This window comes from Cynocephalus volans, chromosome 7 (assembly GCF_027409185.1).
Source record: "Cynocephalus volans isolate mCynVol1 chromosome 7, mCynVol1.pri, whole genome shotgun sequence".
NCBI lineage: Eukaryota > Metazoa > Chordata > Mammalia > Dermoptera > Cynocephalidae > Cynocephalus > Cynocephalus volans.
This window is the reverse complement of record NC_084466.1, coordinates 79,424,905-79,450,693: the sequence shown is the minus strand read 5'-3', so window position 1 is coordinate 79,450,693 and position 25,789 is coordinate 79,424,905. Positions and strand designations below refer to the sequence as shown.

The 25,789-nt window shown below is 45.1% G+C and overlaps 1 protein-coding gene across 1 annotated transcript in view; it reads left to right on the top strand.

Annotated features, from left to right (window-relative positions):
• Nucleotides 1-269: 269 nt before the first annotated feature.
• The window catches only part of ALOX5AP (arachidonate 5-lipoxygenase activating protein), a 41,157-nt gene continuing 15,637 nt past the window's right edge, over nt 270-25,789 (top strand). The window contains exons 1-4 of the mRNA XM_063103466.1: nt 270-393; nt 18,509-18,522; nt 18,759-18,861; nt 25,011-25,110. Of these exons, the coding sequence (XP_062959536.1) occupies nt 270-393; nt 18,509-18,522; nt 18,759-18,861; nt 25,011-25,110 (341 nt within the window). The remainder of the gene's footprint in view (nt 394-18,508; nt 18,523-18,758; nt 18,862-25,010; nt 25,111-25,789) is intronic.

Genomic DNA, 25,789 nt, shown 5'->3' with positions numbered 1-25,789 from the left:
CTTCCCATTATCTGGGCATGTGGAGGTGAAGGTGTCGCAGATCTAGCAAAGACAGGGTGACGAGGCACTGGCTCCAGCTGTGGGGTAGCTTTGGATTTCCTGATCCTTTCACCCCCACCTCTACCTGTCTCTCACCTGCTCCTGCCCTGCCCCAAGCTCTGTGAAAAGGAGGAGCTCTGACATATCTGGATGATCCTGCAAGAACTATGTAGAGCTAGCTTCACTGTGAACCGGGCATTGCACAACTCCAGGAAGTCAACAGAAAAAAAATGCTCACATTTAATCACAGCTCTCCTTGGCATGCACAGGAGAATCTAAAAACTTCTGAATTTGGGAAGTCTTTAGGTACCTTGGGAGCCTCGGGACGTATAAACCATCAGTGCTGGCGTGTGTGTATGTGTGTGTTGTGTGAGCATGTTGTGTGTGTATGTGTGTCGCTTGTGTTGTGTGTTGTGTGTGTGTGTGTGTGTGTGTGTGGTGTGTGTCTTCTACCTTGCCTTCTACAAATCTGACCTGGACCCGAGGGCGCATGCACTGATTTTAATAGCCGAGGCTCCCAGAAGCAGCGTTGAGCAGCCGGAGTGGTCCCAGAGTCTACTTCCAACTCCACTTACTTCTGAAATAAGTTTCTTCTAAAATTTTGTTCCCTAATCTGAATTATGGGGTCAGACTCCTAGCAAACAGCCAGGAGATTCTTCTCTTCTTTGCCTTAAATAACTGTGACCTCCCTCTTTCAGGTAACCCCCAGCCCTGGCTCCTTACAGAACAGATGCTGAATAAACATTAGTGGAAGTGCTGGATGTACTAACCTTCAAAGAAAAGACCCAGCTGAGTATTCAGAGATTTGTGAAATACTTAAAACATCTCTCTGTGCCTTTGGAGGGAGAAGCCAGGTGATCCTTTCTACTTTCTCCTGAGAAAGACATCTGGGCAGGAGAAAGCTCTGTCTCCCTCCTCACAGAGAAGCTTTGCCAGGTCCAAGGATGAAGGGAGTGGGGAGCAGGAGAGGATAAGTGTGGGGTGTCGTCTACTGTGTGGGAACCAGTGGGGTGAGGGATTCCGTCACTGTCCAGGGAACATGATCCACTTTTGGAGGCATCATTCATTCTTCCCTGCTCTCCCTGCCCTCCCCCGGCTCCTGCTTGAGAGAGGCAGCTGGCTGGTGAGAGAGCTCCATGCGAGGGGTCCTGCCAGGCTGCCAGCTGCCCATGAGCCCGGGAGTGCTCCTGGATCCAGCACGTGGTTTCTAGCCAGCTTCGGGCTCTCACAGATGCTTCAAAGGGGAGGAGGAGATCCTAGGCTTGGGAAACACTGTAGGCAGTTCTGTTGGGGCTCCTGTGGTCACTAAGAAGGCTGCCCCTTTCTCCCCAGCTCACCATCGAGCTCTGGGCACTTGGCAGAGGGTCTCCATTTCACTTAGTGTGGTTCCTGTTAGGAAACTCAAGGCTTGCTAGTGTTCATGGCACTCTGTGGCAACGGCGTTCCTGGCACCTCCCTCATTCCTCACTGAAGTATTGCACTGTACTCCCCTTTTAGAGTTGCGTCAGGGTTGCCAGGCACTGTCCCTTGCTGGGAGGGGGTGTCTTCACAGTCAGATCGTTTCTCAATTGGTCCCAGTGCACCATAACATGTAGGAGGCCTGTGCTCTTCCTTGAGTTTGCTACTTTGCTCCTTCTTCAGGTCGATAAGTGGTCTTGGGCTGGTTGCCTAAGCCCCCTGAGTGTGCATAGAACAACTAGGTTTCACTGGCTTTGGAGTCTGACAGATCTGGCTCTGATTACCACATTTTAACTTGCTGTGTGACTGTGGCCAAGTTACTGGGGCTCTCTGAGTTTCACTTTTCTCATCTGTAAAAAGAGCAATAATAGAACCTGTCTTACCAGCTTTTTGTCCATATGAGATGAGACATTGAATACAAAGCCCTTGGTTCAGTGCCTGGCACATTTACCATGCTTGATATATGCTAGTTCTATTATTATTATAATGAACATTCCATGACTCTGTGAGTATAGTTCTGCCACACTGCACTGGCCAGGGTGAAGGGGCGGTGAGGGGCTTCTGGGGCACCGGGAGCCATGGATATCTCCATGCCCGTTCTTGCTTGCACCAGAGCCGGGACGCCTCTATCAGCACCAAGCAGGGGAAAAGGGTGGTGGTCACCTCTGAGACCTGTAGGTGGGACAGGGAGGTGGGAATATCACTCAGTGTGGGAAGTGGCCCCTGCTGCCAGCTGCTGCCCTGCCCCTGTGGCTCCTCCTTGCTCCTCCAAGGGCCACCCTCATGTTGGGAAGGACCCTCTAATTAGGAAGTGTTCAGTCACCCAGGACATTTTGAAGAGCCTGCCATCGAGTCTTTCTATAACACATTAGCATCCCTTTGGGCTCTTGATTTTTTGGGAGGAACTTATGTTTGGGCAAGTGGCCCTTTGACCTCTAGGGTTCCTGGCCACTAAATCCAGCATTCAAAGTGATAAGAAAAAAATATAGTCCTAATCGAACAGGAGTGTCAGTACTTGAGGGCCTGATAAGAGCATGACTGATGCTGAGTTTGGGGTGACATCTACCTCCTCCTGTCTACGAGGCTGGGCTGCCCTTCACAGCTGAGCTGCTTCAAGGGGTCTGAGTAACCAGGGGTGTGCTGGGGTGCTGACAGTGGCCACTGCACGCTAAGGAAGAGATTCCCAGGGGCAAGGGGAAGCCTGTGGAGATCCTGCTCCTCTGCCAGGCTCGGGGGGTCTGAGCTTGTTTTCCCGTAATTCCCAACCTTCTGAACCTGTCAGCCCCTGCGGTCGCTCGGATTTTCAATCAAGAGCTCAGCTTCCCCTTGGCCCATGGGCCCAGATACAGAAACTGCCCCTCCTCTCCCCACCCTCCCCCAAGTTCATGAACAATGTGGGCATATGCCTCATGGTCATCATCCTTTGGTCCAGACTCCTGCCCGCATCTTGATTGATAGCAGCATCTTTCAGATGCCTTGGCCTGCACAGCTTTATTTTTGTTTTCTGGCTGTTTTTAAATGTAAAAAAAAATTTTTCTCTTGCTGTCAAGTTGCTGCCTCTTACTGTTGCCATGGGTCTGCTTCCAGCTGTGCCCTTCCCCCAACAGTGCAGTGCCAGCTCTGGTGCGACCCCGCAAGCTCAGCAGTCACACCAACCAGGGTCTGAGTCCTGCCCCTGTTGTTAGTTAGTTGTGGGATGCCAGCAAAGGTATCTAAACTTTCCGAGCCTCAATGCAGTCACCTACAATGTGGTGACGGTAATGGATGTTGGCGTGAAGTCCTTTTGTAAGGTTATAATAGACATTAAGTGCTCAGGACTGTATCTGGAACACAGAGACAGCAGTCAGTAAATGTTAGTAATTATTGGTATTATTACATTTGCTGTCCAGGCTAAGATTTCAGCTTTACTACGTGCTCACTGCATGACTTTTCTCAGTCTCATTATCCTCCTTTGTAAAATGGGGGCAATAACACCTCTTCATGAGGCTGTTTAAAAATTGAGTAAAGTAATGTGCGTAAGGTTGCTTGCATTTCGTTGCATTCAACAAATGTGCCCATATCCTACTCATTTCTCCCTGCTCTCTTGCTTATTGTCTGCTGTAGATGCAGACTTCAGAGAACTGAACTTGTTACAATGCTTTATAAAATGACCAGCTCTTTAGGGTACTTCCAAGAGTCAAATGCTCTTTAGTGAATATTCTCTGTCAAATCTGTTTTGCTTGCTCAGGGTCCTCTTTTACCTTGTTCTGGATGAGTAGGGTTACAGACAAGCTCCAGGTGAGTGAGGCAACGGTTTGTCATGTTCTGTTGATAAACTTGTGTTAGTTATAATTCATGTGTGTGATTCGAACACAACCTGGTTCAAATGCTTTCTTTTCCTTTTTCTTGAGGATGCTTTTTAATGTGTGCTTGCATTTGGAAAATGTGATTGGCATTTTTTTCTAATCTTACAGTATTGGGTGCCGTATTACCTAAACCTTCTGGCCACCTGAAAAGATTGCAAAGTGGTTCTCAACAAGCTTCATATACAATGTCAATTGTATTATTTTTCAGGATATGTGAGAACATCTGTTTTTCCTCTAAAGCAGTAAACATGTAAAGGTCTCTTGGGATATCTTTTAAATAGACTTAATACAACATTCAGGAATGATAAGCAAAATATAATCACAGTCATAAGGGAATGTAAGCATTTTGTATTAATAACATTGGAACCTTATGTTTAATGCAGTGTTAAAAGTTGACAATTAAACATGCAGGAGTCAGGAAATTCAATTAAAATTATCACAGTAATATGAATTTAGCCACATCCTGTATTAGTTATGAAATCCATTTAACACCACAAACAATGTTTCCAGCTAGTTTATTCAAAATGAAAATAGGAACAGAAACACTTTAATGCTGTATACAGTTTGTTAATGTGGTCAGCCTAATTTAGCCAGGGGAAGAAACTTAACTTCTCAATATGTGAATGCCCAGCCATCCAGTCTGAGTATTCCATGTCCTTGCTTGTTGAACAATGTCTATCAATAAAAGAAAGACAGAACAACAAACAAAGGAGCTTTTCTCTTCTCCCTACTCATCCCTGAGAGAATGGGCTGTCTGCACACTGGGGGCATTCTCCAAGGACCCCTTTTCTCATTTTTCTCTCCACTTCTGTGTGGGCACAGATGCTCTTTGGTTGTAGGGGTTGTAATTCAGTCCCAAGATGAGGTGTGGGTGCTGTGCCCTAATCTGGAGCTGCAAACCCCTTATGGCCATGCAGTCGGGGGAGATGAAGCTTGCAATTCATTTCTCCAGTCACTGCACAGGGATGATGGGCTCTTCATTGATTCTACCCATGTGCCTACTTTCTGCTAGTCCAACATACCTCTCTCTTCTGCTTCTCCTATCAGGAGGCCATGGAGACAGGTCTTCATTTTTAATACACATATCATTTGCATCCAGTCTAATTTTGCCATGTCGCAATAGTACTGCTGATGGCTTGTTGGGGGCTACAGTGCTTATCAAACATCCACTCAAAAAGAGCCAAAGTCAACGAGGCCCTGAGAACTTCGGCTACACTCCCAGATGACCCCTGACCCAGTACTGTAAGAATGAGGATAGTAGAAGTGTCGTGAGAGGAACTTCTCAGGGAATGGCACCTGTACTTATCCATTGTTTAAGTAGGAAATCTGAGAACCATTCTTGGTTCCTCTTCCTTATCGGCCCTGCAGCTATTACTCAGTAAATGGCTCCCAAGTCCACCAACATCTGCCCAATGGCATTTGCTGCTACACCAGTTGACTCCACCACCTTCTCCATAGACTTCTGGGACAAACCCCAGCTGCTCTGCCCATCTGCATGCTGGTCCCTCCAATCTGTGCCGTGCACTGTAGCCAGTTTCCTTCTAACATGCAATTATGAGACTTCTCTGAAAATCCTCAAGTGGCTTCTCTTGTCCCCAGGACCGTTTTGAAACTCCTTAAGGGGACTGGCAAGGCCCTTTGTGATCTGCTTCCCCAAATCCCTCCCATACCGCCTTTTCAGTCTGGTTTCCAGCTAAGTAGAAATTTTTTTCAGTTCCTTAACTACATCGTGATTTCTCTTGCTCAGGATCTTTGAACATATCATTTCCTCTTTCCTCATGTCTTTGCCAAGACACCACCTCCTCTAGGAAGATTTTCTTCATATCCTCTGTAAAAAAGGCTGAGATAGTTGCCTGCCCAATATCCATTTCCATTCGTCCAAAACTCTGTTCAAGGCAGTCATGTGCCCGGCTGAAAGACTACGTTCCTAGTCTCTTCTGAAACTAGATATGGACATTCAGCAGCACTCTGGCCAGTGAGGTGGAAGTGGAAGTTGAAGGGTAGGATTTCCAGGAAAGCTCTTTTCTCTTCTTACTCTTTCTCCTTCCTGTTTTGTGACATGTAGAACAGATGGCAGACACTCCAGAATCCATCTCAGACAATCAGGTGATGTTAAGGTGGAAGCCACACATTATGATGGTGGAACAGAAAGAGTGAAGGCATCTGGGTCCATGATGACCTTGGAGTTGCCACACCAGCCCTGGTTTGCCTACCACTGGAATTCCTCCACATGAAAGAAAAATGAACTCACATGTTTAAGCCATTGCTATTTTGTTTTTTTGTTTATATGCAAATGAACTTAATGCTAACCAATATTAGCACGGACTGGGTCTAGTGCTTAGTACCAGCGCATGACACACGGTATATATGCTCAATAAGTATTTGTTGAATGAGTAAATAAATGAAAGAACACGGAGAATATATAACATTTATTCCTCATGCCCAGATGTCATCTGATCCTCTTTAGGATCTGAGTCTGTAGAACTGTATCTAATTTTGTGATTCCTTTAATAGGTCACTGGAAGATCTTGGATCACTCTTCTAATAAATTACTTGAGACTCTCTCACCCTGTATATCTAAAAATAGTTGCCATGTTGAAGATTCTATAAGATCATGATGTGTTTCAGATCCAGTGACTCATTGCTAAAGAGACACAAGAAGCAGAAAATGCAGAGACAAACGTGTTGATAATTTTTGGGAAGTGTGTAAAGTCCATGTCTATATTAATTTTTTTGCTCACAAATGTTCAGATGTTCCAGAACCATTTGTTGAAAAGACTGTCTTTGCCCCATTGTATTGCTTTTGCTTCTTTGTCATAGATCAGTTGATCATACTTCTGTGGGCCAGTTTCTGGGTTCTCTATTCTGTTCTATGATCTATTTATTTATTTATTTTTGCCAATACCACACTCTCTTGATCACTGTAGCTTTATAGCAAGTCTTGAAGTCAGGTTGTATAAATTCTTTGACTTTGTTCTCCTCCTTTGCTATTGTGTCAGCTATATTGGGTCTTCTGCCTTTCCATCCTCCCATTTATTTAGCCCTTTGGTTTATTTCACTAGAGTTTTGTTTTCCTCATCCAGATCATATATATATTTTGTATTTACCTAATACCTAAGTATTTCATTTCTAGGGTGCTAACATAAATGGCATTGTTTTTATTGTCCAATTTCAATTGCTCATTACTGGTACATATAGGAAAGTGACTTTTGTATACTAACCTTATATCCTGCAACCTTGCTGTAATTGCTTATTAGTTTCAGGAATTTTTGGTTGATTCTTTCAGATTTTCTACATAGATAATCATGTCATCTGTGAACAAAGACAGTTTTATTTCTTTCTTTCCAATCTTTATACCTTTTATTTCCTTTTCTTGTTTTATTGCATTAGCTAGAACTTCCAGTACAATGTTGAAAAGGAGAGGTCAAACGGGACATCCTTGCCTTGTTCCTTATTTTAGGAGGAAAACTTCTAGTTTCTCACCATTAAGTAGATGTTAACTGTAGGTTTTGTGTGGATGTTCTTTTTGAAGGTGAGGAAGTTCCCTTCTATTCCTAGTTTGCTGAGAATGTGTTGGTCATTGAGAGTGCCAGCCAATTAAGAATTATGAGAGGAGCAGAGCCAGTGTCAGAGCCTATAAAAGGTGAAGAAAAAGGACTCAGTTCCTCCTTGTGGCTCTACAATTTACTAGCTGGTAATCCTGGACAAGTTACTGTGAGCGTCAGTTTCTATCTTGGTAAAATGAACTAAATAAGATAATGCATATAGTATGCTTAGCATGGTTCTGGGCAAAAGATGAGCCCTCAATAAATGTTAGCTATTAGTCCTCATTCTTGAGTGAAGTTTCTGTCCCAGTGTGGTCTGCCTCAGTGCTTGAGGTCCCAGGCTTAAGTAGGACCATTCCAGTCTCTTGATTTATGATCATTGATCCCTGGGACTTTTGCCTGGGATTAGTTGCACAGTGACCTAATTTCATGAAGCCTCTTCTCCAAGTTCCTAACAGAATCGGGTAAATGCCTATCTTTTAACTGATTGGCTCCTTTTTTTGAGCTCATTTGTGTTTAATGCCTTCTTTTAGATGCCTTTTTTCTTGCTCACCTTCCTTCTTTTGGGATGGAGCAGTTAATCCAACCTCATAGTTTGATGGCTTCTGGCCAAAGATAGAAGATGATCTGATATTGATGGCAATGTACAGCTATTTTATTGATTTTTTTTTTCCATAGAAGTGAAATCTGTTTATTGTTTGGACCAGTCCAGGACATTTGGTCACTTTACCTTAGAATCACAGATGGATGATCATATCACCTAACTACTTAAAATACAGGCCAAAGCAAACACAAGAGCAAGGAATATACAATAAGATATTAGTGCACCCAATTTAGCCCTACAGGCAGCATTGCTGGTCTGTGTAGGAAGGAAGAATGGGTGATGGAGATTCTCACTATCTGATATTTCTACCCTATGTGAAATGCAAAGCCAGGAAATCCTCTAACCTATACATTCCATATAACATAATTATATTTATATAATATCAATATATTATAGTCAATATAAATTCCTTTGTTAAACCTTTATTAACGTGATTTATATTTCCATGCAACTCACTTTAACCCCTAAGTGAAAAACACTGCTAAGCTGAACCGCTAAACATCAACATTTTTTGAAATGCTTTTTTAAAATCAATTTTATTGAAGTATAATTTACATAAAATAAAATGTACTCATTTTAAGTGTACAGTCTGATGAGTTTTGATAAATGTGTGCATCCATGAAACCATTGCTAAAATAAAGATATAGAATATTTTCATTACCCCAGAAAGATTCCACATGCCCCTTCCCAGTCGGTATTCAGCCCCAGCCTCAGCTCCAGGCAACCACTGATCTGCTTTCTGTCATTAAAGATTATACTTACCTTTTCTCGAGTTTCATGCAATGTGCTCATACGGCATGCACTCTTTTGTGTTTATTGTCTTTTGTTCAGAATAATAGTTTAGAGATTCATCTATGTTGTGTGCGGCAACAGCTTGTTCCTTTTTATTACTGAATAGTCCCGTGTAAGAATGGGCCATAGTTTATCCGTTCACCAGCTTATGGACATTTGAGTTGTTTCCAGTTTTGGGCTATTTTTAGTAAAGCTGCTACAAACAATATACGGATCTTTGTGTGGACTTAGGATGGATTTATATCTTCCCCAAATTCTGGGGCCTGCTTCTGCTGTGAAATTTCTCAGGAAGCCAGTAGTCTGGGCCATGGCAAATTATTCTTTCCAAGGTAAATAACAAGTTCTTACATCTGGCCCCTCCTATCAAAAAGAAAGAGGCATAATGCCTGGTAGACCTGTTTGGATTTTGAAGGCAGCGTATGCCTCATCTAGGCATGCCACTCCAACCCATCCACTGAGCAACCTATAAAGCTGCCAGTTTTGAGTGAGACTCCAGAACAGTGAAAACTCTGCTTACAAGTTCTGGCTGTTGTGCAAGCTTCTCTACCACGTGGGCCTTAAGACACAACTGATATATTGGTGCTTGACGTGTCAGTTGGTAATAGAGATGTTGTTTGCAGTCCTTGCAGGCCTCTATAGGTGCATCCCAGAATAGCCCATAAAGATTTTGGAGCATAGATATACTATCCTCTGAAGATAACTATTATCCTTTTGAGAAACATCTTCCGGACTGCTATTGATAATAAACACTGAATACATCACCATGGGCTGTCACGTTATCTTGTGACCTGGGTTGTCCATCATGAACATGTCCATCACAGACATGTCCATCATGTCCATCAAACCCAAGCCAGAAAGTTGGGTGCACACAGCAGCATCCCATCATCAAATGGAAGTGGTACAAATGAGACTGGGCTCAAGTAGGTCCTGCAGGCACAAGTGAGTTACATTACCAAGTGGCACATGCCTTTGGCCAGTACTGTTGCCAGGCTGACTGCTCCCTCTCAATCTGCATCTGTGGCTGCATGGGGAGTTTCCTGTGATTAATTGAATGAGGAAGAAAAAATTGGAGTGTGGTTTTTAGATGTCTGCACAATGTGCTGATACTACCCAAAGTGAACAACTGTAGCAGTCCAGCTCCTCTCTGGGGAGCCCCTGAGGGGCAGCAGTGGAGAACACCTCGGGGGGGCAGAACTCTGAGCAGTACAAGCGGGTGTTCATTTTGCCTGGAAGAAAAGATGGCTGTAAGTACAAATTTGCACTAAATCACAGACAGTGGCTAGTGGTTTAGCCTTATGGTTAGGGACTTTGAAGGAACATGATTGGAAAATCGGTGACAAGGAGGTCTGGAGAAGAGGTATATGGATTGAATTCGGTGAATGGTCACTAGCCTCTTTCCCCAGCCACCCTGGTCCTTGTCCAATGGGCTCACAAATGTAATGGCAATGGGGCAGGATTATGTATGGACACAATGAAGATTTTCACTCATCAAGGCCAATTTGGCTCCAGCCATAGCTGAGGGCTCAACCTACCAAGAGCACCAATACTGCACAAATATGGCACCATTCCCTGGGTTAGGGGAGGTGACTAGAAAGCCACCTGGTGGTAGGTCGATTACACTGGACCACTTCCATCATGGAAGGGGCAGTGATTTGTCTTCACTGGAATAGACATTTACTCTGGATATGGATTTGCTTTCACTGACTATAGTGCTCCTGCCAAACCCACCATTCATGGACTTGATTTCATCTGTTATGAAATTCCGTTCACATTGCTTCTGACCAAGGAAGTCATTTTACAGCAAAGGAAATACAGCAATGACCTCATGATCATAAACTTCACTGGTCTCACAGTGAAACCAGTGGCCTGATTAGAACAGTGGAATGGATTTTTAAAGACTCAGTTGTAGTACCAGGAGGGAGGCAACTCATTGCTGGCCTGGGCGTCTGTCCTCCAGGAGTCAGTGACCAATACATGATACTATTTCTCCCATTGTCAGGTCTCATGAGTCCAGGAACCATGGAGTGAAAGTGGGAGTGGGTTTTCTCACTATCACCCTGGTGTTCCAGCCGTGGATGTTTTCTTCCCCTCCTTGCAACTTTGGGCTCTGCTAGTCTAGAAACCTTAGCTCCTGGGGGGGACTGCTTCCATCAGGGAACACAACAATGATTCCATTAAGCTGAAAGGTGAATTTCCCATCTCCTCATGCCAGTGAATTAACAGGCAAAGAAGAGGGTTCCTTTCCTATCTCAGGTGGTTGATTCTAATTACCAAGGGGCAACTGCACTGTCACTACACAGTGGGGGTGAGGAGTGTGTACCCCGTGTCCTGTGATTAATGCCAATGGAAAACAATAACTGCCTAATTCACATAGGACTGATAATGGTCCAGACCCTTCAGAAAAAAGGATGTGAGTCACCTCACCAGGTAAGGAGCTTTGACCAACTGAGGTGCTTGCTGAGGACAAAGAATATAGAATGAGTAGTGGGAGAAGGTAACTGTAGATGTTTGTCAGCAACCACATAAACTAGTGTGAGAAATGAGGGGTGAAATAGTGTTGAATATTTCTTCTTTATCTTGATATAAATATATTTGTGCATCTATTAACCAGTTTTTTCTATTCCTCTATTTAATTTCCCTGCTATATAATGTGATATGTGTTAATAGTAGTTAACTTTATATCTCATTATTTAAGTTACAAGATGTCAGAAAGGGAATGAGACTCAGTTACAAGCAGAATGAACATCAGCCAAAGATGAGTAAAGAGACCTCTTACCTCTTTTGGGGTGAGGGTTAGTGCATTCCTGTTGGATAAGAGACAGTTTCAGTATGTGAGATGGAAGCATGATATTGCCATTGTCTCTTTTGGAAGTTAACTCTGGCATGGTTAAAGAGGGGTACACAGATGCTAAGTTGACAAGAGGAGGACTGTGGTCGACTTGTATTGTGTCAGCTTACCCTGGAGCCATGTTTCCCTGAATTCACTTCCCTGCATAGTTTGGGATTGATGTGGGCCACTGGGCACATTTTTCAGGAGATTAGGAAGGTGGAAGCGAGGGCGCAGTGTCCTGCTGTGCTCAGCAGGTCAGGCAGGGCACACGCTCGCAGTTGCTCATCTACAGGACGACATGGCTGGCACAGGGCAGTGGTCGGACTCACAGCTCTTCTGGCTTCTGCCAGAAACTCCTTCAGTTTCTCTCACTGCTTATTCTGTCATGAGGGCACCCAATTCTCCTGCAGAAAGCCCCCATCATCGAAGTTGGGGCTTCAAGTCCATGAGTGACAGAGATGAGTTCCAGCCCTTCCTTGTGGCTTCTTAAAGATTTCAGTGTCAGCTCAGCCTTGCAGGTTTTGGTCTGTCCTCGCTTCCCACACTTCCTGGTCTGTCCCTCTCCCCTTCCTGACAACCTGCCTTTGGATTTCAGGCTTTGGCACCAGCCACAGAAACAGCAGCCTCCTTGTTAGGGGTTGAATAGTGTCCCCCCAGAAGATATGTTGAAGTCCTAACTACTTCAGAATGTGAATTTATTTGGAAATAGGATCATTACAAATATTGTTAATTAAGATGAGGACATACTGGAACAGGGTGAGCTCCAGGTTGAGTATAACTGGTGTTCCTATAAGAAGATGGCCATGTGAAGACAGAATCAGGAGCACCAGGCACCAGGTGACAGAGGAAGGTGGAGACTGAAGTGCTGCAGCCACAGCCAAGGAGCGCCAACGACTACCACCAGAAGCCAGGCGGGGCACGCAGGGATCCTCCCCTGGAGATTTCGGAGGGAGCAAGGTGCTCACACCTTGATTTTGGACTTCTGTTTTCCAGAACTGTGAGACAATAAGTTTTTGTTGTTTTAAGGCACTCAGTTTGTCGTCCTTTGTTACAGCAATGCCAGAAAACAAAAATACACTCAGACCGTTTAACCAGCTCCCACTGTTATGTAAAGTCAAATCCTTACAACTCCCTTAAAAAATGTGCATATGTATAAAAAAAAATATATATATATATATATAAATATAGCATATCTTTTAGTGTTTCTGCAATCACTGACTAATACAAGACATATTTTCATTTCTTTTGAAGAAATACTATAGTAGAATTGCTGGATCATGTGGTAATTATATTTTTAGTTAAAAACAAACAAACAAAACCCCAAAAATACCCTCACAAGCTTTTTCCAAAGTGTTTTTATTTACCTGCTGCCATTTTTTTACACTTACCCTTTTACATCCTCACCAGCGAAGGATGAACATTCCAGTTGCTCCAGACCCTTGCAAACCATCCTAATAGCCTAATGGGTGTGTAGTGGTATCTCATTGTAGTTTGAATTTGCACTTTCCTGATGACTATTGTACATAATTATGGGCTACAATCTGATGTTTTGATACATATCTATGTTGTATAATGACTGGGTCAGGGTAGTTAATGTAACTAACCATCCTCATGCATTTCTGAGTTCTTTGTGGCAAAAACATTCAAAAGCCTCTCCTTTCATGGTGGTGTAATATGCAAAACTTAACTGTTAACCATAGTCACCCCATTGTGCAATAGAACATGAGAACTTAGTCCTCCTATTTAATTATGATTTTGTACCCATTGGCCAAATTTTGATATGGTCTAATTTATTGATTTTTTTCTTATATGGCTCATGATTTTTGTGTTATCTAAAAAATATTTGCCTTCTCCATGGTCACAAAGACCTTTTCCTGTGTTTTCTTCTAGAAGCTTTATATTTTTTAGCTTTTATTTTTAGGCTTAAGACTCATTTCTAGTTATATTTTGTGTGATTTGGGGGAAGGGTCAAAGACTTTCTCCTATGTTTTTTTCTAGAAGTTTTATATTTTTGGCTTTTATATTTAGGCTTAAGACCCATTTCTAGTTATATTTCGTGTGATTTTGGGGAATTCTAGTTATATTTGTATGATTGGGGGAAGTTATATTTTGTGTGATTCTCGTATGAATATCTGGTTGTTTTAGCACCCTTTGTAACAAAGCTTTCCTTTTTCCATTTAATTACTTTGTCAAAAGTCAACTGAGCACACATGAGCACCACAATTTTTAATCTTATGAGAACTGAATGTTCCCAAGGCAGGTCAGACCATTACTGACCTCCTTTCCTTAAAGAGCCTACAAGACAGATAAAGCTAAGACGCAAGTGAGGGAATTCGTGTCTAACCTTTGTTTTCATACACGACACACTGTTTGATGTTTTCTACACTTATGGGTCATTTATTTCATTTTCCTACAAAGTCATCAACAATACCCTGTGTTGTGTGTGTTCGTGATGGGAGAGGGTTTTTGGATGTTTTGTGGATGCTGCCTTGGTTTCCTCTAGTCCGTGTGAATGTCCATGGAGTTCTGCTTCTGTGTGTTTGCTTTGCACTGATATGATCAGCTTATAACCTGAGATTGTGGAGACTGGAGGTCATAGCTGTAAATGTCATTTTGATTTGTAAAGCACCTAGCTCAGTGCCTGAGCACATGTGGATTATAATCAATAGCATTTGAGGTTATAGCAAATTCACTATCTCTTAGTTTCTGTGTCTATAGAATGGCATGAGGATTCATCTGAATTTAGTTCAATTCAGTTCAGAAGCACAGGCTGTTCACAGAAGGAAAGGACATTTGATTGTGGACAGGGAAGTAGAAATCACATGTAACCAGGCTGATTTGTTTCTCTCTGAGACGGTTGGCATGTGACATCTGGAGCAGTTGCTATCACTTATCTTTCAGATCATTATTGGTCTGAATATTCTTCAGACTAATTGAAATGAGCAGGAACTGTTTGTGACCATCTATAATTTGTGCCTGTAGTCCTGGGCTCTGTGTCTATGCCCCGCCTGGCGCGGACCCCACCTCGTGTGCCCTCTTCCTCACCACCACCACCCGTTCGCAGGTAAATCGTCATCCTAGTGAACACTGAGGGCGACCTTGAATGGGCAGTGCAGGAAAGAGATGTCATGAGACGGCAACACGCATCCTGAGGTCAGGATGAAGGATACGTGAATGTTGCCCGACCGCCAGCGTGGTGGCTCCTGTTGCCATGGTGATGGAAGTGCGTGGATGCTGAGTGAATGAGCAACTCCCATGTTTTTTAATAGCAGCTGGTCAGTGCCTCCGCTGTCCCTGAATTGCTGCCCTCCTGAATCACTGCTTGGCCCCAGCTGTCCTGATCTCTGTTGACAAATGGTTGTCCTTCACAGTCAAACTACCAACAGTACTCTAATTAATGAATGTGCTAATTATTCTTCCCTACTCCCAGCACATTTGTCTAACTAAATGTCACACGCAGATGAGTGCAGCATATGCATTTGTACTGGAGTGGGGGGTTGGCAGGGGACAAGGGTAGGGAGGAGGTACCAGCCTGTCCCTGTGGGATAATTCTTGTTAAATTACCTTTACTAACAGGCGTCTTGGGAATATGTATGTATGTGGGCATGTTTTCCTTTCCTTCCTTTTCAAAATCTCTCTTCAGGGGCTGAGGGGCCCTTGCTCAATTCGCTTGTCTGCGAGGGGATCACCAAGACAGATGCAGAAGGACCAGGGAGTCCCAGGTTCTGAAATCAATTCCACAAGCAGCACTTGAGGTGGTTAAAATCCCAGACTTTAAAGCTAGACAGGCTGGGGTTCGGATCCTAGGTCTGCTCCTTATTACATGGGTGTCCTTGGCAATGTTGTTGAATTCCTCTGAACCTCGGTTTCACCTTTTGGGCAACGGGGGGAATAATTTGCCCCTCAGAGGGTTGCACTAAGGAGCAAATATGAAGCTCTGGGCACAGTGCCCAGCACAAGCTAGGTCCCCAGGCCCCCGCTGCCCATGCCTCCAGATGCTGGGCCGCTGTCTGTTTTGGCCCTGCCCAGGGCGGGCTGTGGGCTACAGGCACCTGCGAGGGAATCAGCACCAGGGCTACAGGGCGGGCTGCACTCCTCTCCCCCGCTCCCCAGCACCCAGTCTTTTTGTTCTGTCTCAGCAGCTCTCTATTGAGATGAATGGCATTTCCAGAGGCTTCCCCTCTGATAAGTGTTCCTCTGCAGCCGCAGCCAGAATCTTAATGTACTCACTGTAATTTAATGGCCATCTCGGCTGACTATTAACACACTCTTCCTGGGTGAAGTGGACTCCCTCCACCAGCAGACCTCTGCAGGTGCCCTCCACACTGGTGCATGACTGTAGGGAGCTCACATGGGGTGTCCCAGAACCTCCTACCAAGTGCCACCTCAACCTTCTAAAGTACAAATGGCTGGACATTTTCTCCCCACTTTGTGGGGCTTGGGAAGGCTTGGGAAACAAGCAAGAGAGCTTCCCCTTCTTGGTTTCTGTGTTCCATGGAGCTAAGAAGATTTTCAATGGCATCATCGGCCGACCACATGGGATCCTGTGGACGCTGCTTTCAGTGTGCTGGGCACACATTTGCACACCATGAACATAAACATTCCAGCAGGAAGGAGATTGGGATGAGCCTTAATGCCATCGGGGTGTAGGATAGAGACACTTCTTTAAAAGCAGGACATTTAAATCTGGGATAATAAGTAGTGGACAGTCGCAGCAGATAGTAGACATACCAACCACTACCCACTCTATTTTTCTTCAGGAAACAGCCCCCTCAACCACATGTTAACTGTGGGAACTACCAGCTTCTTTCATTTTCCTGCCATCCAGTTGACCTCCCCAAGAATGGACACCTGGCCAGCCTGGGCCATTGAGGCTGTCCTAAGAATTTGGATGAGAGAAGTCAGTCCTTGACAGGGGACAGAAGCTGCAAGATATAGAACTCCAGAGTTGAAAGTGGATGTATTTTCCACTGTGCGGAGAAAACTGGGCTGCATAGAGAATAAATGTGACATGCTAAGAGAAGTGGAAGAGGGAGAGAGGAGAGGGGAGGAGAGAGAGGTAGAGAGAGAAGAGAGAGAGAGAACCCCCTGGGACAGTACTACACTGGAGGGAGAGCTCTCTAGCTCCAATGTGCAGCCACATCTCTGCTTTTTCCAACATTGTTTGCTCAGTTCTTTGGTTTCTTTGAGCCAATAAATTCTCCTTTTGGCCTAAGCTAAACTGAGCTAAGTTTCTATTGCTTACAACGAACTGGGCTACTTGTTAAAGAGACTGGCCTTCACTTCACTGCGATACAGTGAATATCAGAAGTTAACTCTTTACAGGGGCTCAAACTCCTTAATAACTGAGGCCTAAAACATCCTCTGAAATGTACCAAACTGAATGAACAAATGAGATCTCACTAAGGTGAATACACGAATGCCACAAGTGCTGAGCCCCTAACCAAGCCTGTAATACCTGCGATGGTTAATTTTATGTCGACTTGACTGGGCTAAGGAATGCCCACATAGCTAGTAAAACATAATTTCTGGGTGTGTCTGTGAGGGTGTTTCCAAAAGAGATTAGCACTGGAATCGGGCACCATCCAATCTGTTGAGGCCTGGAATAGATCAAAAAGGTGGAGGAAGGGAGAATTCCCTCCTCTCCTTGAGCTGGGACATCCACCTTCCCCTGTTCTTCTCCTGTCCTTGGACATCAAAGCTTCTGGTTCACTTACTTTCAGATCAGACCAGGTCTTGCACCATGGCCCTCCCCAGTTGTGAGGCCTTTGGAGGAAGGCTGATCTACGTCACCAGCTTTCCTGGCTCTCCTGCTTGCAGACAATAGATTATGGGACTTCTCTGCCTCCAAAAGCGTGCAAACTAATTTCTATAACAAATCTCCCCCTATATATTTACATATTGGTTCTATTTCTCTGAAGAATCTCAACTAATATAAACTCCACACTCTACAAAGTGCCCCAGGCACTCACAGAGTACCCAAGAATGTCACAGCCAGCCCAACTGCCATGCTACTGGCTTTGGCACGTCCAGACTCTGCAAGCTGCTTCACTCAGCCACTTTCTCTCTGAGTTGAACTGAGGAAACTCCCACTGGCCTCTGCAGCTCTTGGTATGAGGGTGGATGTGATCTCCATCTCCATCTTGGCCTCTCCCCTGCTGCCACCAATCACAGTGGCCAACATTTTCTTTAAAAGTGAAGTTTTGATAGAAGTGCTTCTTAATCAATGTCAGGTAGTTGAGTCGGGGACAAAGATGACATTTTCTGTATGACCTCTAAGGGACTGCTATCCACACTGAGAAAGCCATTCTGCAGAATGCCAGGTGACCACCTAGCCCACCCAGCAGGTCCTCTGTTACATTCGCTTAGACAGAGGAGCCTCTCTTCTCTTATTATTAAAGTGAAAAGAATTTTAGAGAAAGTCTCTACAATTGTGTCAGAAAAGCCAGTTGCAGTGTTTAATGATGCTTCTTGTTTGGAAGTTTTTCTTCGGGGTCATCTGTAACTCCATGTCTGCCCCTTATCTAAACTCTTTGGTTTGGTTTTAATTCTTTAATTCCTTTCACTACTCTTTTTCTGCAGTAACGGGGATACCAGCTGTCCCCCCTCATCAGCATTCATTCATTCATTCACTTATCCAAGCCTACATGGCTGCTAATCTCTGCCCTACCGTGTATTAAGCACCCATTTTCCCCCAGGATTCAAGGAAAGAAGGACGGTACTCAAGACACAGATCTTTTTGGTGCTCTATAAATTTTTAAAAAGTTAAATTTTTCCTTTCCTTCTTTTTCTCTGCCAATGTCAGATTCTCTGGTTCCTGCATGAGGCTCATGCTGGCCAGAGTCTGGGGACCAGGGTTCATTCTGCAGACTGTCAGGGAGGCCTCCATGACAAGGCGGTTCAGGGGGTGTGTGGCCCTGTCTGCTCCTCCCCTGCCTGGCTTCCCCTGGCAAGTCACACTGAGTCACTCACAGCTAGGGAACTTTGGTGGCTACTTTTTAAAAAAAGAAGAGGAAGAGGAAGAAGAAGGCGGTGGCGGCACTGTGTAATTGTGCTGGGGACCTTCGGAAATTCTAATGATCAGGACAGAGCGTGGGCCCACTTCCCCTTCTTGCTCAGTGCAGGCTGCCGTGCCTGGGCCAGAGCAGTCTTCCCTGGAAGAGGAGCCTGAAGCAAACATGGATCAAGAAACTGTGGGCAATGTTGTGCTGCTGGCCATCATCACCCTCATCAGCGTGGTCCAGAACGGTAAGGGAAACCCTCACACAGGGAGGAACAGAGGGTCGATTTTGTTTGAAAGTCAGGCTTAGACAGGCGTGTGCATGTGTGTGGGTGCCCACGTACGCTTTCATCTTATCTCTATTTGTTTCCTTTTATTTGAATGTACAGGGGCATGTGTATTTCTGTGTGAATTTGGGGTCTTTCTCCTTCTGCCCTTTCTCTCACTTTAGTGGTGATGACTAGTCATGTTTGCAGAACCAGGGCAGCAACCTGAAGGCTTTTGCAAAAACTCTCACCAAAGCATCTGCAATCAGCATTTTAACTATTAATTAACACGGCCAGGGAAGGCGAGGAGGGCAAGGAGCCTCGAAAGGGAGGGTGAAATACCTGTTCACTCAGACACTGGCCTTGGGTACCTGCCATCTGCAGGCTGAACTAAAGTGAGTTTGGGAGGTGTGAAGGGGAAATCATCCTATTGTTATTTTCCCTCTGTATTGCTCTCTTCTTTTGAAGAAACACACTTTTGTAATACCTTCTTTTTCTCTAGCAATATATAAATTTTGAAGTATTCTTCATATGCAATATATACTTAGAGAGAGAGAGAAAGAGAGAGAGGAAAGTTTTCTTGTTTGGGGTTTGTATTTCCATTAACCCTGCTGTCAGTTAAAAAACCAAGCAGGATACCCAGAGCTAAGAAAGGCAGGGCTGTGCAGAACTGTCTCCTTAAAGTTCTGAGTTGGGACTGCCTCAGACTATTTTTATAAGTATCTCCAGTGGCTTTGTACTTTACAGTTTATTAAGACAGAGAAAAAAGGAGAGTAATTACTAAGGGCAGCTGCTATAGCTTAATGGTAATTACTGAACATTGACACACTGTCATCCTTTGGAACTTTAAGTATATAATCACTGGGGATATTCTGATACTTGTTCCCATCTTGAGTGTGGACAGATGCTAGGGATTAAACTTCTGGGCACAGAGAAAGTTTTCCGCACCGTAGAACCCCGACTTTGCACACTCCGAGTGTGTTTCCTATATGAACCAACACTTTGTAGCTTTCTGATCCAAACAATTTCATACTAAACCACACACAACAGAGTTGCAGCTCAGAGAAGGAACAAATAGCTTATTTAGGCCTCCATTTCCTCAAGCCATTGCCATTTCTTGCAGCCTCCCTTGGCCCTGCAAATTGGCAAGGGATTCATTTATTCAACCTGTATACATCTGCAGAGACCCCGCTCTGTGCCAGGCAGTATCCTAGGTATATGGGGATATAGCAGGAAACGAGACCTCCCAGTCTCTGTGAAGGCAGTTGCATGTGAGTGGGTGGGCAGTGCTTGTTCAAAGGGTGCCGCCTCTGGCCCTTCCCCCATACCCAGTGGACAGGGGACCCATGCCCTCTCATCTGCCTCTGTAGTTGGGGCTGAGCTCAGCTAGGAAGTTCAAGTTCACCCTCTCCTGCTCCCTGTCAGTTCAGAATGGAGTGGGGGGGGGGGAGCTATGGGTTCTCTTTTGTGAGAACAGAGACCTGAGATGCAGCAGGGACTCTGCCCTGGTCTGTCCAGTGGGTCCTGGGCTTATCCACAGCGGCCTGTCAAACTCAGACCAGACATGAGGTGAATGGTATTAGCCGGAGTCAACAGCAAGGCTCACACATCACTGCCTCTGTCCCTCCCCAGCCCTACGAGCCAGCCAGGGCAATATGTGATCAGAGCAATCTTGCACAGCGCTGTCTCACCTGTGCTCGGTGGGATGCCGAGTTTCTGGTGCCCCTTCAAAGGCACAGAAAGGCTCCTTGCACACTTCTCGGTGACATAGGATAAGCCATGCTTTCCTCTTAGGGAGAGACCTGAACTTCCCCAGTGATGAGATCACCTGCAAGGCCTTCATGTAACTGTTAAATGTGCCTGTGCCGGACAACAAGGGGAATTCAAATCATTTGAGAGGAAACACCTCTACTTGTTTCTATGTTAGTTTTTTAGGCAAACACAAAGGTCAAGATGTATGTCTGAGCCTCTCTTTGCAATTCTAATTAACCTCAGTGTTGCACCTGTAGGCCTACTTTATAGAATTTTTTTAAAAATATGCAAAAACCGTGCTTTTCTCTCTCCCCACACAATGCCGTTCTGAGCCCTTCCTGTTTCCCTGTTGTTAACAGGTACTGCAGGCGTTGCCCGTGTCCCAGGACAACGGGGCACAGTTCCACATGTGTCCATGACGGCATTGGGCTCTGTGCTCCTGCATTCTCTGTGAGCCTGATCTTCTGAGGATGGGCACAGCCCAGCCTGCCTGGTGCAACTTCCTCCTCTGCCTTTCAAACGTTCTTTAGTCATCAAGATCTTGAACTTGTGCCCTCTTCCAGCTTGACCCAACAGAATGCAGATTAAGAAAGATAGAACAAGTTTAAAACACCTTGTTTTAAGAAACCTGGACCAGAACTGGTTTGCCCTGGAGCGTAGATAGAAGCATTTCCCATGAAAAGCAGGCAGGGAGCCTCCAGCTTCTCCTGCCAAGGTGCCAGCTGCTTTGACATGAAGCATACCTGGGAAACACATATTTTGAGAAAGTGATTTTCACAGGAAACCAAACTACACTAATGAAATTGGCAGGAGAAGGCGAGCGAGGGGAGGGGCTCAGGGCCACTGAGCCGCACACAGTGGGGGCACAGGAAGGATGTCCCCAGCAGGAGCACCACTCTTTCCACCATCTGGTGGTAGGGAAGGTGGCAGGAGTCAGCATCACCCTCTCTCCTCCAGGAGAGGTGGCCTCCAAGTTTTTTCTTATTGTGAATCCAAGAAGGGCGACACGATGGCCCTGCAGTTGCAAGAGCTTATGAGCACGTGCTAAGCAGGGGACTGGAGCCACCACCCCTGCTGTTCCTACTCCAGCACATGCAGTCACAAGGAAGCTCACGGACACCATATTGGAAGCCATAGCAACCCAACCTGGGGTTTGAAGGGCTCTAGAAATAGAGGCAGAGACTCATGAAGTTCCCCCAATGCAGGCATCTTCTTTACAGCACCCCCAATCGCCCCCCACCGGACACTGCAGTGGTGGGGAGCTCACACCTGCTGGGTGTGCCCTTCCCACTGGAAGGCTTATTGAGAGCTTGCTTGTGTCGAGCACAGTGCTCCATGCTATGCACAGCATTATCTCATTTAATCCTCGTACCCTACAAAATACATACTATTATTCATTCCCATTTTACAGATAAGCAAAGTGAGGCATGGAGAGGTTAGATAGGTTGAAAGCCCTAGAGCCAGGAGTGGTGAAACTGGGATTCAAACCTGAACATCTGACTCTAAAGATTAGACACTTGCACCCCGTATACTGCCTCAAGCTCATTTATTCAGGCACTCACTACTCAGGAAGTCCTTTTTTATGATGAGTTCAAATCTGTTACTCTGTGTCTCTATTTAGTGGTCCTGGTACAGTTTCTGGAAAAGCTTAGACTGTGCCTGCTGCTTCTATGTTGACAATATCAGCTGTAACATCCTTTCGCCAACATGTCATTTCTCATATGACTTGGTTTCCATAGTCTCTTGCCATTGGGTCTCTTCTCTTCCTGTGTTCTTTCTAAAATGCAGATAGGTGCCTCTGTACAAGGAAACTATGTCCAAGACCCAGACACTAATCCTATTAAAATAATCTATGTGTGAGTTATTCTTTTAAGGACTTGTATCACACTGCTGGCGCATATTAACTCTGTAGTTAACTAAAATCTCAAGAACTTTTTATGCGATTTTGAGAAAGTTGTTCAACTTATCTGACCCTCACTTTCCTCAAGTGAGACATGGAGTTATTAATAACTTCCATATGTGGTTGCTGACGATATTGCATGAGATAACACAGGCAAAGTAGCGAGCACTGCCCAGCACGTGGTGGGTTCTCAGTAACTGTGTGCAGCCATCTCTGCCTGACTGTCTCTCTAGCTCTCTCTCACCAGTTTTGGCTTAATGTTAGCAGCCGACTGAAGTAAGTGCATTAATGGGCTTTGCATGCATAGTTTCTGTAACACAGTGGAGGGCTACAAGGGGTTGCGGAGTGAGTGAGTGCTAAGGACCAGGCAAAGGGAGCCAACTCTTTCACGTTTAGCTTAGAAGGAAGGAGAAGTAGACTCTAGTGGACTATTGGGCTGAGGCAGCTTGTTTATATTTTGTTTAAGGGTAGGACAGATCTGCAGGTGTTTCTAGGATAAAGACTAGGAGAAAAGAAGAGACTGAAGGTTCTGGAGGTGGGAGAAGTAGCGATGAAATAAAGACCTGAAGAGAGTGGCGGGGACAGGATCAAGATCACAGGTAGAGGGCTTAGCCTTGAAAAAGAGGAAGGAGGATGAAGAGGAGGAAGAGAGGCAGATGCAGAGAACTCCAGCCAAGCTGTGCCGCTGGTTGCAAAAATAACCTCTGACTCTTGTAACCTTAGCCCTGTTTATGTGTTCAGAGGCAAGGCATGCAATCTCGAGTTCTGGAAAGAAAATAATCAGAATTTTCTATCATACTCTGTGGTAAGAAGAGACACTCAGAATGGACAGATGTGTTCTGCACTGTGTGGATGATGGCATCTGCAGGGAGCGTCAGTGTGACGGCAAGAGCAGAAAGACATCCCCTATGCCCAGCCAGATCTGCATTCCCTGCAAAGACTCCGTGCAAAGCTCCATAAGGGAATAGACATTAGATGCCTACCCGAGTGCCTGGAGTGTGGTAGATTCCTCCTTCATACGAGCTAGCCCTACGGATATGCTCAAAATGGGCACGTTTCCTATAAGAGTATATTTTTGCCAAAAAGAAAAACCCGAAGGGCTTTTATTCAGAAACACAATTCATAGGGCCCCCTTTCAGGTCTTTTTGAGCAGGTAATATGAAGCTGATGAAAAGGACCCCTGTGGGTGGATCCCTGACCATCACATTGTCCCCTTTTCACTCTTGAAGTAGGAGCAAAGGAGTAAAATAAGAGTGTGGTGGGGGCGAGAGAGACCTTCATCCCCCAGCAGCCAGTTATACCTGAGCCCCCCAGATTCTGTATGCTCGGCGTCTCTCACAGTCCCCAGCCTTCACCATAATCAGTTCCTATCTGGTTCCCCCTTCCTGGACCTGCCTCCTCTAAGCACCTGCCACACTGAAGACAGAGTGCCTTTCTGATTATGCCATTCCTCTGCTTAAACCTGTCAATAACTCCTTGTTGCTCTCACATAGAACTAAATTCTGAATTTCTTTCCACACTCTCGTCAAGGTCACATCACACTGCAAAGCCCCATGGGCACTTCTCCATCATAGTCTTCAAGCTCTGGCTCGGTTATCGCTTTCTCACTGCAGCTCACTCTGTCCACCCACTGAGTACTTCAAATGGCCCCTTAACCATGCTCTACCTTCCCTTTTGTCCATAGCTCAAGACACTGTGTAATTTTAACTTATGTATTTTGTTTAATGTGTGTAGTTTGTCTGCTTCTCTGCTGTTTTCTCTGGAACATAAGCTCCTTGCACTAAGGCTCTTTGTTTTATTATTGCGTGCAAGCTAAATGTCTGGCATATGTAGTGAAAATAGACATGTGTCGTTGAAAGAGCAATTCATCACCTGTCTCTTTGGTCTCATCGGTAGTTCTGCAGGGCCCCACTCCCCAACCCTCTCCACCCCCCTGTTCTAAGCAGGACAAACTGACCCACAGACCGGTCTTGCCTCTGGACACTTACATATCTCATTCTGCTTGGGTAGAGAGCTCTTCCCTTGTGTCCCCTGCTCCCTCCATCTGCTTGGCTAATTTCTACTTGTTCTTTGGATTTTATCTTAGGTGTCATTTGCTCTAGGAATCCTTCTGTGACCCAGACACTGAGTTAAGCAGCCTCTCTTGACCCTTGATAGCACCGTGTACTCACTCTATCTCATCTTGGCATGAATGGCTCTGCAGTGCAATTCCTGCTTTACTTGTGTGTCTATTTCCTTAGACTGTGAGGTCCTGGAAAGTGGGGCTACATCTTACTAACTCCTGCATCCCCAACACCAGATGCAGTGATGAGGATAGAGCAGCTGCTGAACACATTTTTGTTCAATGACACTTGATGGAAGACATCCAGGGATGATCAGGTCAAGTCAAGGAAGCATTTAAACACTCTAGTGAAATGATAAATAACAGGCTCCTGAACATGCCTGTTCTAAACCAGATCCAAACCTTTTTTTCTGGCAGGATTCTTCGCTCACAAGGTGGAACACGAAAGCAAGACTCACAATGGGCGGAACTTCCAGAGGATGGGAACACTCGCCAGGGAGCGGGTCTACACTGCCAAGTGAGTCCAAACCCTGACGCTGCTGACTAATAGAGTGAGGGCACGGGGACCTCTTTACAGGAGTGATGAACACCTTCGAGGACATGTAGCTGTCTGGGCCAACCCTAAGTGCCAGAGACCGGTTTCGCAGGAAGGTTGAACTTCACCTAGGAGGCTTTGTTGACATCCTGCATCTAAGCAAGTGCTAGTGTGAAAAGAAAGAAAGTGGGGATATCATGGATGGGTAGCAGTGTGTTTGTCATGGCTCCAGAGACATCCGATTGAGTCTGTTTAGACATCTGATAGAGTTGAGAGTTGACCACCTTCCTCTGGGGTTAGCCTAGAAGTACTACAGTGAAAATCAGCTGTGACTCACCAGCTGGCTTCAGCAGCAACAGGCCGGGCACTGGCAACAGCCTTGATCTCAACCCCCTCAATTTCCCTGGTGGAAGCCTGGAGGTGATGCCAGTGCCTTTCACAAGGCCAGGTCTCCTTGAGCCATCAGGACAAGAACAGAGAGAAAGGGGGCATTAAGCAATTGCTTTTCTCCTCTCTCATTCTTTACTTTTGAATAAGAAAGCTGTTTGGAAACACCTGAACAGCTCGGTGAAGATGAGGGCAATCTATTTGGGATGCACATTAGAATGGATGTTATTCAGACACTCACTTCTCCTTGATGCAGAAGGTATTTAAACAGAGG